This window comes from Cynara cardunculus, unplaced genomic scaffold (genome assembly GCF_001531365.2).
Source record: "Cynara cardunculus var. scolymus isolate 2C unplaced genomic scaffold, CcrdV1 Un_Scaffold_6882, whole genome shotgun sequence".
NCBI classification, from domain to species: domain Eukaryota; kingdom Viridiplantae; phylum Streptophyta; class Magnoliopsida; order Asterales; family Asteraceae; genus Cynara; species Cynara cardunculus.
In genome coordinates this window covers 6,745-21,263 of record NW_020203217.1, presented here as the reverse complement: position 1 = coordinate 21,263, position 14,519 = coordinate 6,745, and the positions used below count along the sequence as shown (strand labels likewise).

The following is a 14,519-nucleotide window of genomic DNA, read 5'->3' as shown; positions in this document are numbered from 1 at the left end:
CCAAATGGTTGCTGTCGTTTACTTCTTCTTTCTGGAAACCAGACTCAAGAATCTTCTTCGTGATTGTGATTGTGATTGTGATTGTGATTGTGATTGCCTTTTCTCATCAATCCCCTCTTCACTGGTTTTCGGATTATACAATCGGGTATCACTCACCGACTCCATCCACCCTCTTCTTTATGATTTATAGCGTAGCTTATTTGTGTTTCTGTTGTAGAACTGAGGTCTCTAAAAAGAATTAGAGAAAGAAAGGACATGGTAATGAAAAGTGATATCATTAGGTTATAAAAAAACCACTAAACGTTTTAGGGTTTTACTTGATCACTATCCAACTCATGTTTCCACATTCTTTGGGGTCAATGATTCTTGCAGTTAGGTTATTTTTCTTGATTTTCTTGAAAGGCTTGCTCATGGATTCATCTGTCATCTTGGCATAACAATCACTTCATATTTGAACACCTCTGCTTTTTTTTTTTCTTGATTTCCCTCAATCATATTACCATTTAAGCCTCTGCTTCATTCTCCTTTTCCCCATATATGAACTTGTGAGACCAAGGGAAGAATGTCCATTAATATCATTGTTTTTTGTTGGCATAGGAACCATGTATGATCKTTTGTAAGGCCTCATTGTCAACCGAGGCTAATGTATGATCTTCATAAACAACCTTGGTCTCATAGGATGATTTCCTGAATGCGTTTTAACCAAGTGTAGTTTTGTTCTTCGGATCCTCTAAGGATGAGATGCGGTTTTGGTTTATGGTCATAATTTGTGGCAACAGTAATTGCTACCTTTTAGGTTGAATTTACAACATGTTTTTGATTTCATCTTACTGAACCGCTATATATAACTTCTGTTACATGATAATTGCAGGGATGTGTCCAAATCCTCTAAAGGGCCACAAGATGAATACAAAGCAATAAGAGAAACGCTCTTGAAAAGTCTACCTAAATAATACACATTTTTTGTGGGACTAATATCTGCAAGTGATTCAAGCCTCTTTGTCTTTTTCTTTACATTGTTACTTTTCCACTAGTTTTCTATATGTGGTGGTATTTTCATCATTGGTGCCGTTTCTTTATATACAGGAAGAAGAAGAATACCAGAACTGGTACTGCAGGTGCTCGTCTGTACAAAAATCTTGAATGTTGCACTCTGGAAGGTGCGTGTGTTTTTAAAGTGAAGGGCCTTTGATGTCATCTGTCTTACCTTTTCTTCATCTCCCACTTTAGTTTAGATTTCTGTAAAATCACCCTTTTTTGCATGCTGCTGTTCTTTCACTATTTGGCATCATTAACAACTGAACTGTGGGACTTCCTTACAGGCTTTACTACAGCCAAGAAAATCTTTTGGGGTTCAATCCTTTCCACTTTCCATGTCCATTTTAGTGTATTCTTTGGCTTTGAACCCCCTGTTCCTAACCCATACTAGTTTGAGAAATTCAATAAGTTAGCCAATGACATAAGACTTAAAGCCCAATCAACTTAGTTAGAAAACTTCTTATGTAACGTCTATTTGAAGTTGAGTATTTTATACAATTAAACAAGAACATCAAAATTAAGGGCCACAACCCAATCAAAAGACTTGCATGACCCAATGTTCCATTTAGAATTAAACTTAAGTGTGAATTTATCTGTTTCAAATGTTTAAGTTAGGGGTTGGTAACACATTACCTTACCGGATGAATATGGTAAGGACCAAGAATCTTACCCGGTAAGAGCGAGACAAGGATCARGAGTTTTACCCGGTAAGTGAGGACGATGACTCTTACCACGGTAAACGCTTACCGGGTAAATTGTTGCATACGATACCGTTTTGGTGGACTAAAATCTTACCCGGTAAGTCAATGATAGTGTTTAAATTTTGTTGGTAAACGCTTACTGGGTAAGTGTTTGGTAAACGGCTTCTTAGTCTTAGTCTTCAATGCTGGAGCCTTATCCCAACTAGGAAGAGAAGTTAAACATCTAAATCACTTTATAAATCCTGATCTCTTTCTTGAATCAAATGAGTTACTAATGGGTTTATTGAATATATCTTCGCTTGATACAAGTTATTATAAGATAAGTGAGGTTCCCGATTAATTTGACATGTCAATTAATTTTACATGGTTTCTTAGGAAATCGTTACTTGTTTGTTTTCTTAAAATTACGATATTTAAGTGTGAAACATATTTAATTTTTTTTTTCTTTTTGCAATTTTAATCTAAAATGCTATTAAAGTATATCCAAAACTACAACCATAATTTAGTTCCGATGGCCTACTACACCCAAGGAAATCATTTGGGGTTCAATCCTTTCCACTTTTCAAACCCATTTGGTGTATTTTTTGGCTTTGAGCCCCCTGTTCCTAACCCAACGACATAAGACTGAAGTCCCAATCAACTTAAATGGAAGAAGTTCCATCGAACTATTCTTTTGATGGTTACATCAATTTGAAGTTRAAAATTTTAGACAATTAGACAAGAAATTTAAAATTTAGGGCCAAACCCAATCAAAAGACTTGTACAACCCAAGTGTTTTATTTAGAAGTAAACTTAAGTATGCACTCATCTGCATGAAAATGTTGAAGTTAGGGACCGTTTACCAAACACTTACCCGGTAAGTGTCTATTGATAAAATTTAACACTATTATTTACTTACCGGGTAAGATTTTAGTCCACCAAAACGACATCGTATGCAACAATTTACCCGGTAAGCGCTTACCATGATAACAGTCGTCGCCCTCACTTACCGGGTAAGACTCTTGGTCTTTGTCTCGCTCTTACCGGGTAAGATTCTTGGTCCTTACCATATTCATCCGGTGAGATAATGTTACTTGGTAAGCCTTACCCGGGTAAGCGTTTGGTAAACGGCCCCATAGTCTTCAATGCAGGAACCTGGTCCAAACTAGGAAGAGAAGTTAAACATTTAATCACTTAATAAATCCAACTTTTTGTTGAATGACTACCAACCAAATAGTTGGTCAAACCTGACAACATTTTATTTCAATTTCTTCAAAGTCAACTTTATTTNTTTTTGTTGAATGACTACCAACCAAATAGTTGGTCAAACCTGACAACATTTTATTTCAATTTCTTCAAAGTCAACTTTATTTGATAGATTCCATTCATCAAAAAGCATAAACGCCGTCTAAGAGAAACGCCCTTGAAAAGTCTACCTAAATAATACACATGCTATGCTGGACTAACATCTGCAAATGATTCAAGCCTCTTTGCCTTTTTCTTTACATGTAAATTTTCCACTATTTTTCTGTCTCTGGTGGTAATTTCATCATTGATGCTGTTTCTTGTATACAGGAAGAAAAATACCATAATTGGTACTGCAGTCTGCAGGTGCTGGTCTGTACAAAAAACCAGGCATTTTCACCTGGACCAACTATGTTGCACTCTGGAAGGTGGGTGTTTTTTGAAAGTTAATGACCCTTTTTGCATGCTGATGTTCTATCACTATTTGGCATCATTAACAACTGAACTTTGGGACTTCCTTACAGGCTTTACCACACCCAAGAAGATCATTTGGGGTTCAATCCTTTTCACTTTCCAAATCCATTTGTGTATTCTTTGGCTTTGAGCCCCCTGTTCCTAACCCATACTAGTTTGAGAGATTCAATAAGTTAGCCAACGACATAAAGACTTAAATCCCAATCAACTTAATTAGAAGAAGTTCTATCAGACGACTCCTCTTATAGTAACATCTATTTGAGGTTGAGAATTTTTATACGATTAAACAAGAGCATCAAGATTAAAGGGATTAAAGGCCAAGTGTTCCTTTTGGAATTAAACTTATGTTGAATTTATCTGTTTGAAAATGTTGAAGTTAGTCTTCAATGCGGGAGCCTTGTCCCAACTAGGAAGCGAAGTTAAACATCTAAATCACTTTATAAATCTTGATCTCTTTCTTGAATGAAATGAGTTACTAATGGGTTTATAGAGTGTGGCTTTGGATTGCTAGATTGCTGGGGTCCTTGGGGCGACACCCCTAGCGGTGGGGTCGACCCTTGGTTTTATACATTTTTTTTGTTGTCAAATGACCTACAAGGTGTCCTGTCTGGTTGATCCAAGGATTCTATACAAATCCTAGATTGTTCAATCGAATCAACACACTTGTGCCAGTGCTCACAACCATGCACGTTTAGATAATCAAGAAATATAAATAAAATACTAATGCGACAACAACCATGTACAAAGATACAACACGTGAGGGAGGGTATATAACAATGATGAATTTCATGTATGTTCCTGATATCTAAGTTATGTTTCATGCTGTTTGATGGTTGAATATTTAAGAGATTGATCTACATAACACAGGTCAGTAAAGCATTAGTTGAAATGACGTTCATAGATATGGACTCTGTTGCATGCGGCTAACTTGCTAGTTCGCACTTTGCCTTCTTTCAAAAGTAAGGCATCTAACTGCTAAGAAAGACAGTGGGGATCATACCTTTTGGATTCCTTGTTTTTATCTGAGGGCTGTTAATCTTATCTACTTTCTCATACATACGTATGTTTCCTTGAGATGCCTATTTTGTTATTGTCCTTGTCGACCATGAGTTTCTATATATTTGTTCCTCTGCTAGTGAGATTTATGATTACTGAAGATAATATCTGGAATGAAATATTTTCTCTATATTATGTTAAAATAGTCTACAGAGGAAGGAGGCTAACTAATTAAAGCTTCTACTTTCCTATTCCGTAGCTACTACAATTGTCATATCCCTAACAATATGCCTAAAACATCTCAGTCTTGCCTTGAATATATCTTCCATCGACAAGCCTGTTGTGTAAGTAGTGTGTCCGTTTGAAGGATATATGAATTTTTTGGTCTGTAGTGGGTATATATGACATGCTGGCCACACCATCTTCATTTATTTGATAAAATGCTTGTCAACTTCCACGTAATAACCGTATTGTTCGGGGTGGAGCTAGACATTTTGAATGACACAGTCGTAGATTATGGTCTTAATTATGTTGCATTTCGAGTCTCTTTGGATTATTATTACAACTATTTGTATATATATCAAATGTGTTGTTACTTAATACTTGGCTAGTGGGTGATCCCCTGTTGAATCATAAATAGTAGTTAAAAAGAGGATGACATTTATTGGATATCATGTGTTCTTACAACTGTATTTTTTTAAAATGCTAGATTGTAACTATTAACAAAAAACATTTCAACCTGCCATTACTGGTGTTGTAAGAAAGCTTTAGCAGAATTACGAAGGTCCTACCATCCCAATCTTCTAAATGATGTTTGTTGGTTTTATCATTGTGATATTTTTTGCAATTCTCGTCTTCTTTATCTCATGGTTATGTGTTGCTTGTGGTGGTGATGTTGGGTTATGTCCTGTTTTGTTTATAGGTTTTCTTAATAGCATGCAAAGTCTTGAGTTAATTTGTGTTAAATGCTTGTTGGTTTCATCACTTTAATTAGCAAGCATTAACCCCTTGATTGCAAAAACCTCAATCATAATGCAAATAATTGGAAGTTGGAAATTTAAGCCAAAAGATTAAGCCCAAGTCTCTTTTCATAGAAAATTAAGGTCAAGTCTCCACCTTCCAATTCCAAGACTTAGAGTCAAGTCATTGATTCAAAAGTAAATTTGGACCACAATTTAGAGACTTAGAAAACCCTCGAATCACTCTACAAGTCGATTTAGAAAACCCTCGAATCACTCTGTAAGTCTTTCTTTCACAAACATATTAATCACAATCTACTTCATTGTAAGCAGGTTCTTTTGTCGTTTTTATCATAAACTTTTATTGCATCAACAATAAATAGCAATACTTTATTTATAATATGGAGCTCATCCGAAGTCTTACCTTTCATTCAGTAATTTATGTATAAGCATAACATTTTAAAAAGCTTTTCAACCCAATCTAAGTACAATTACTCATTAAATATAATAGAGGTTGAGCATGAACTCAAATTTGATTTATCTTAAATTATTGTTTCAAATTTGTATAGATTAAGGTGCCGTTTACCAAATGCTTACCCGGGTAAGCGTTTACCAAGTCATTTTAGTTTACTGGATGAATATGGCAAGGACCAAAAATCTTACCCGGTAAGAGTGAAGACAAGAATCGAGAGTCTTACTTAGTAAGTGAGGATAAGGACTCTTACCATGGTTACTCTTACCATGGTTTGCGCTTACGGGGATAAATTGTTGCATACGATGCGTTTTAGTGAATAAAATTCTTATCCGATAAGTAAATGATGATGTTGAATTTTACCGGTAAGTGCTGCCGGGTAAGTGTTTTGGTAAACGGCCCCTAAGTTTGTGAATCGGTTGTCTTGAAAAGTCTATGTGAACATTTGGAAAAAAAAAACATTAAAAATTTGGATCCTACAAGGACTCAAAGAACCTCCAAAATTACTATACATGTATTTAGTTGGAAAGTATTATTTTTGGACCACAAAGACTAATAAAAAGGGTACTTATTTATCGTTATGTCACTTTCCAATTGGAAATTTTGCACAATTAGATAAGAAAATTAAAATTAAGAGCCTATCCAATCAAAAGAATTGTACAATTCAAAAATCTTTTATTTAGAAAGAAAATTATTCAACAAAATGATAGGTAAAGGTAATCAATGGCTTTGATCCACCCGAGGTCAGTCGGGTGATCCTGGATTTTGCGTTAGAGGTGGAGGGAGGCCCGGTCACTCCTTCTTAACGGTCCTCTTCTTTTCTTCGGTCGACATCTCTTGCTTTTCCGGCCTAGATATGCTCATTACATGGGAGCACAGTTGTTTTGGACCCAACTTCCAATACAAACAGTTTGTCCCCCAACAATAAAGATTAGAAAAATACCAAAGTTCAAAATCAAAAAATAGTAATAATTAATAAAATACATTTTCTAAAAAAATGAAACTAATAAGCAATAAATGCACGTTAAGATGTTTTTGAAAGTAACTTTTTTAAGATGAGTCATCTAAAGTTTACACTTCGACATTTTATTCTATGACTTGGACATGGACACCATGACTTGCGTATTGAAAACATTTCTTGGTCCAAAAGTAATATCATTATTGAACCAAAATGCACGGTCATTGACGATCTACCTCCTAAGACAAAGATACTTTTTGACAGTTGCTGAATGGTTTGGTGCAAAATGATTAAGTGGTCAGAATGATTAAGAGGCTCTCATGATATAGTGTAAAATGAAATATATTTGTTTGGTAATTGTTTACAATGAAATTAAGTTGCTGAATGGTTAGGGGGCTCAAGATACAAAATTATTCAGATGATTTTATAACCATTAAAAGACAGACTATTTTTTTGCCAAACAAGATTAACCTGTTAACGATTCAAAGGCTATCAATTAATTGAATTATTAAAAGATAAACAAACAACCCTAAAATAACAAGTAGTGATGACCAAAAATGGGTGGTCCTGAGTGGTTGAAGGGCGAGCTCAATCCTAGTCTCGATGAAAAAAGCTTCTCCAAAATAAAAAATAAATAAAGTAGGAGATAGATTTAAAAAAAAATCTTAAAATTTCTTAAATTGAAAAATTAATTATTTATTATTTCAGTAATCAAATTGAATGTATTAATTGTTATATCATCTAAAATTTACTTATGAGAAATTCAACGTCTTAATAACATAATTAATGAATCTACAAAATTCAAATATATAAAATCAATTATAATTAGAGTCGAATGATTTTTATTGAATTTTAACTTTTGCTTTTTATCATTTTTTTAGAAAAAATTATAACATTTCGTTTTTTAATAGATTTTTAGCTTTTTGTATTTTCATTTTATAGATTTATTTTTTTAAATGCTCTAAGACAAGTATTTTGTTCACGTTTACATTGGATTATAGCGGGACAAACTCAAACTCTTGTAAAATATATTAGTTTTATTACTAACAACTTAATTCAATAATATTTATTTATTTGATATAAAAACTTCAAGCAAATTCTGGTAATTCCATCATGAATTGTATATATATATATATATATATATATATATATATATATATATATATGTGTGTGTGTGTGTGTGTGTGTGTGTTCAAAGTAGCTGCAAAGGCTTGCACTAAGCAAACACATGCAATTAAAGATAATGAACTGTTCAAAGTTGTTTCTCTCCTTTCTCTTTTTCTTTTTCTTTGTCTTCCTCTCTTTTGCTTCATCCTTTTCCTCTTTCTCTAACTCCACTCATAAATGCTCTACTAAATAGACTCATGCTTTGCTTCTCTTTAAACAAAACCTCTTCTCCATCAATGACACATCTTTTGATTATGATTGTCAACCTTGGTTGGGTTCTAGTTATCATCCGGTTATGATGAACTGGAAYAAAAGCACAAATTGTTGTACATGGAATGGAGTCATTTGTAGCCAATACACAGGTGATGTGATCGCTCTTGACCTTCCCTGTGCCATGCTACGAGGTACCATCCACCCCAACTCCACCCTCTTCACCCTTCCTCACCTCCAATCACTCAACCTTGCCTTCAATAATCTTACYGATTCCCAACTTCCACATGAAATTGGCATGCTCTCCAATARTCTTACCYATCTCAACATCTCTGAAAGTGGATTAACAGGTCAAATTCCTTCAGAAATCTCACTTCTTCCTAAATTGGTTTMKTTGGATCTCTCTTGGAATTTTGATTTGAAGCTTCAACCTCATGTTTTCTACAATCTCCTCCATAACTCTACTTCATTGGAWGAGCTTTTGCTTGACGAGGTTAATATCRCTTCAACTTTACCCATTTATCTTGATATCTCTTCTTCTATGAAATCACTCCATCTCAGCTTCACATATTTGCAAGGAAAATTACCTGACAACGTCTTCAATCTTCCGTATTTGGAAGAACTTGACTTGAGTTTTAACATTAATATCACCGGTCAACTTCCTAATGTTTTCACAAACACTAACATCCCTCTCAAGTTGTTAGATCTCTCATACACCAACTTATCAGGACAATTACCTGACTCAATCAGCCATCTCAAGTCTTTGACTTACTTGGATCTCGCATACACCAACTTATCAGGACAGATGCCCGACTCAATCGGCCATCTCAAGTCTTTGACTTACNATTAAGTATTCTGTTAGAACTCAATTATTATCCTAATTATATTTTAGATTTTTTATATTTAAAATGAGATGTTTATCTTGTAAAATATGTTAATTTTATTACTAACAACTTAATTCAATAATATTTATTTATTTGATATAAAAACTTCAAGCAAATTCCGGTAATCACATCATGAGTTGTATATATATACATATGTGTGTGTGTGTGTGTTCAAAGTAGCTGCAAATGCTTGCACTAAGCAAACACATGCTGCAAATGCTTGCACTAAGCAAACACATGCAATTAAAGATAATGAATTGTTCAAAGTTGTTTCTCTCCTTTCTCTTTTTCTTTTTCTTTGTCTTCCTCTCTTTTGCTTCATCCTTTTCCTCTTTCTCTAACACCACTCATAAATGCTCTACTAAACAGACTCATGCTTTGCTTCTCTTTAAACAAAACCTCTTCTCCATCAATGACACATCTTTTGATTATGATTGTCAACCTTGGTTGGGTTCTAGTTATCATCCGGTTATGATGAACTGGAACAAAAGCACAAATTGTTGTACATGGAATGGAGTCATTTGTAGCCAATACACAGGTGATGTGATCGCTCTTGACCTTCCCTGTGCCATGCTACGAGGTACCATCCACCCCAACTCCACCCTCTTCACCCTTCCTCACCTCCAATCACTCAACCTTGCCTTCAATAATCTTACYGATTCCCAACTTCCACATGAAATTGGCATGCTCTCCAATARTCTTACCYATCTCAACATCTCTGAAAGTGGATTAACAGGTCAAATTCCTTCAGAAATCTCACTTCTTCCTAAATTGGTTTMKTTGGATCTCTCTTGGAATTTTGATTTGAAGCTTCAACCTCATGTTTTCTACAATCTCCTCCATAACTCTACTTCATTGGAWGAGCTTTTGCTTGACGAGGTTAATATCRCTTCAACTTTACCCATTTATCTTGATATCTCTTCTTCTATGAAATCACTCCATCTCAGCTTCACATATTTGCAAGGAAAATTACCTGACAACGTCTTCAATCTTCCGTATTTGGAAGAACTTGACTTGAGTTTTAACATTAATATCACCGGTCAACTTCCTAAAGTTTTCACAAACACTAACATCCCTCTCAAGTTGTTAGATCTCTCATACACCAACTTATCAGGACAGATACCGGACTCAATCGGCCATCTCAAGTCTTTGACTTACTTGGATCTCGCATACACCAACTTATTAGGACAGATGTCCGACTCAATCGGCCATCTCAAGTCTTTGACTTACTTGGATCTCGCATACACCAACTTATNCCGACTCAATCGGCCATCTCAAGTCTTTGACTTACTTGGATCTCGCATACACCAACTTATCAGGACAGATACCCGACTCAATCGGCCATCTCAAGTCTTTGAATACTTTAATACTCGTTCATTGTAGTTTGATGGGTCCTCTTCCCAAATCCCTACTTAATCTTAGGCACCTTACTACYCTATATTTATCATATAACAAGCTTAATGGAACATTACCTTCTTGGTTGTTTACTCTTCCCTCACTGGAAGCTATCTTTCTCTCCAACAACATGTTCGGCGGAAGCTTACCATTGGAATTATTCACCCGACAATCATTAAAGAAATTATTACTCAATAACAATCAATTTGATGGAACGATAGACGTGCTTGATCAAGGATCCATTCAGCAAACATTTCAACAACTCCCGAACCTCACTTTGCTTGATCTCTCATTTAACAATTTTACTGGCGTATGGGAGTTGGATACTTTATTATCAAGCCTCAGGACCCTTGATTTTCTTTCTCTCTCATATAGTGGTTTATCTGTTATGACCAATAATGCCAGTCGCTATGTCAATCCTAATTTTCAAGCCTTGGAGTTAGCATCTTGCAAGATAAAGGTGTTCCCAGAGTCCTTACGAGCCATGAGAAAACTTCAATCTTTAGATCTATCAAGAAATGAAATCGATGGCTACATTAAGGAGCTAGGAGGAAATGAACTGGTTTACTTGGATCTCTCACATAACATCATAACAGGGCCATTCCCTCTATCAATTTGGAACATGGAAAATCTACGATATTTGAATCTGTCCAATAATCACTTTAGTGGAGTGATTAAACCTGGAGATATGAACTTCTCTCCTTCAGTTATAGATATGGGGAACAATAATTTTAATGGCACCATTCCACATGTGTGTGGTGGAGAATTAACGGGGCTTATTTTGAATGGAAATCAATTTGAAGGTAAGGTGCCAAGTTGCTTTTCCAAATGCTCATACTTGCAAGTGCTTGATCTGGGAAACAACCGCTTAACTGGTGCATTCCCTGACCAGTTAGGACGTCTTCGATATCTGAATGTTCTTGTCCTCCGATCAAACAAGTTTCATTGTCCCATAGAAAGAAGCTCTTTTATGATCGAACACCCATTTCCTAGTTTGAGAGTTCTTGACTTATCTCAAAATGAGTTTGGAGGCCATCTCCCTGGAAAATATTTTCAAATTTTGATGTTATGAAGAATGTGGTCAATGATGGCACGAATACATATCTAAATCTTTACAGCTCTACCATCTTTTACTCTATCATTGTTGTGGTGAAGGGTCAACAACCCTTATTTGAGAAAATTTCAAACGACTACACGATTGTTGATCTATCTGGTAACAAATTTGAAGGAGAGATTCCAAACGAAATATGCACTCTTAACTCGTTGATAGTGCTCAACTTATCCAACAACCACCTCAATGGTCAGATCCCACATACTATAGGTAACCTCTCTGAGATTGAATCATTAGACCTATCCGGAAACCAACTATCATGAAAGATTCCTCAAAGTCTTGCAGACATCACGAGTCTTGAAGTCTTAAATCTCTCGCAGAACCTTCTGGTGGGACGTATTCCTGGTGGAACACAGTTGAGTACATTCAACACTTCATTCGAAGGGAATCCGGGACTATGTGGGTTTCCGCTGCTCAAGGAGTGTGAACATGCAAGTGCCCCACAGCTTGAAGTTGATGGAGAAGAAGATAGTGTATTTACATGGAAAGTGGTGATGTTGGGATATGGATGTGGAACCCTAGTCGGATTGTTGTTGGGATATTTCATGTTGTCAACAGAAAGGCCAAAGTGGTTGAATGCAATTGCTGATGAAATAGAGCAAATGATCCAGAGAAGGCAAAACAAGAGAAGATAAATCATCAAGATTGGAAAATGAGATTAGGTACGTGTTTCTCATGCATGTTTTCTTTTCTATAAATGTCAACAAAATTAATGCTTGTTATTTTTCTTTTCTAAAATTTTATGACGCAGGTTGGGATGGAGCTATGTTGAATCATCTTATATATGCATGTTTGGAATCATGTTGTTATTAAAGCTTAGAAATAATTTAATCAGTTAGTTTATTTCCTTGTGTCGCACGTTGGTCATAAACTCATTTGTATAGCATTAATATGTAATCTTGAAGACATATATTATCTGTATCAACTCTTGACAACTTGCAGTTGTTAGTTTTGAGTTGTATTAGTTATTGAATGGTTAGAAATGGCCTAAACATTATTGTGATTTATAAATTTATAAAATCCCAACCAATTATTTGAACTATTTTTTTATTAAAAAAATCATTAATGTTTCTTATTTTTAATGATCAAGTCCCTCTACTATTTTTTTGAATGATTTTTTTTTAAACTTTCTCATTCTAAATGAATAAATCCCTGTATATTTTTTCCAACAAAATAAACCATCAAAATTTTAGAATTCGCCAATTTGGTTACCTACATCATTTTAACCCAAGAAAAGCTAAATATAACTTACCAGAAAGATTTTAAAGTAAAACGAAACCTAAATTAATTCTACCGTTCTCAAACCGTGTGTCATTCAAACCCCACTCAAACGCCGGTATCACTCTCCCTCGCCATTCCTCGTCGCCCCATCATTGTCCGTTCTCCATATCTCTATCACACTTTTGGCCCATACTATCAATTTCCCTCTTTTTGATTTGTTTTTATCTATCATCAATGGCGGGGCAACAACGTGATAGGCAATATGTAGAATAGACAACGATGGGGCGATGAGGAGTGACGAGGGGGAGTGATACAGTGTTTGAGGTTTGAATGTCGTAAGGTATGAGAATGGTAAAATTGTTTTGGGTTTATTATAAAACATTCCTAGTCGGTTACATATAGCTTTGTTTTGGGTTAAAATGATGTAAGTAACCAATTTTTAAAAGTTCGATGGTTTATTTTATTAAAAAAATGTTCAGAGACTTAATCGTTCAAAATAAAAAAGTTTAATGGTTTTTCATTAAAAAAAAATAGTTCAGAGACTTAATCTTACAAAATAAGAAAGTTTAATGATGTATGTGTGTGTGTATATATATATAAAAAAATTGTATAAAAATGTTTATGAATAAAATTATTTTAATATTTACTTGATTTTTGTCATCTATAACTATTATAAGATATATAAAATCATCAATCAATTTTTAGGGACAATTGTATCTTGCTCTAGTCGTATGACTAACAACTTGTTCAATCTAATCGAGTCTAATCATACCCTCTTGTCCTGTCTAATTATATCAAACGCTATCAAACAAATTCTTTTGAACATACAACTCACAAAAACCGTAAAGACTTATCAATGTTGTCGGATTTTCACTGCAGCGAAATCATTGATGTTTGAGACTTGAGTAGGTAGGAGGAGAAAAACCAAAGGGTTGAAACCCCAAAGTCTTTCATTCACATGACCCTCCTTTTAGAAATTACGATTACATTTCGTCTTATTAAAATTATAACAATTTATTTATTATATTATATTTTCTAAAAATACTTTTGAAAAATAAAACAATAAATGTGTTACACGATTGAATCCTAAGACCCATCTTGGAACCAATAATTTTTTGAAAAACTTCCCATTGAATTATATATAACATTTATTTAATTGGGGACTTCATTTGAATTTATTATTTTTCTAAATAATCTTGACCGTTTAAAAATAATGTTTGATGTTATATAATATATTTAAAAACAGAGTATAATAACTTCTACACATATAAATGATTTTTTAGATTATTGTCTACCAAAATCAAAATTATTGTCTTATTTTTCATTATATTATATGAATTTGGATTCAAAGATTTCCCACACCCAAACAAAACATTTAAAACTTAATTAATAACTTTTTTTTGGGTTTCAGTAAATAACATTTATACTCTAAACAATAGTAATTTGAATCGTTTACCTAAACATTTATCGGGTAAGCATTTACCTCCTATATTAGTCGTCACATAAGATTCTAAGCTATCAAAACGACATTGAATTATTATTATTGAAATATTTTTTTACACACAAACATTATACAAGTTATTATAATTATGATTTTTGAAATTGAAGAAATCTTAAGAATGAAGATTAAGAGCATGTTCAACGTATTTTCTAAAATAAAAAATATGGATATTTTAATCAATATGGTTTGAAAAATTTATTAAAAAAAT

General features: G+C 34.2%; 1 protein-coding gene across 1 annotated transcript; it reads left to right on the top strand.

Moving 5' to 3' along the window:
• The first annotated feature begins 10,470 nt into the window (after positions 1-10,470).
• On the top strand, positions 10,471-11,550 carry LOC112504783 (receptor-like protein 32). Its single transcript, XM_025108735.1, has one exon. It carries the CDS (start codon positions 10,471-10,473, stop codon positions 11,548-11,550), a length of 1,080 nt encoding a protein of 359 aa, XP_024964503.1.
• Positions 11,551-14,519: the final 2,969 nt, after the last annotated feature.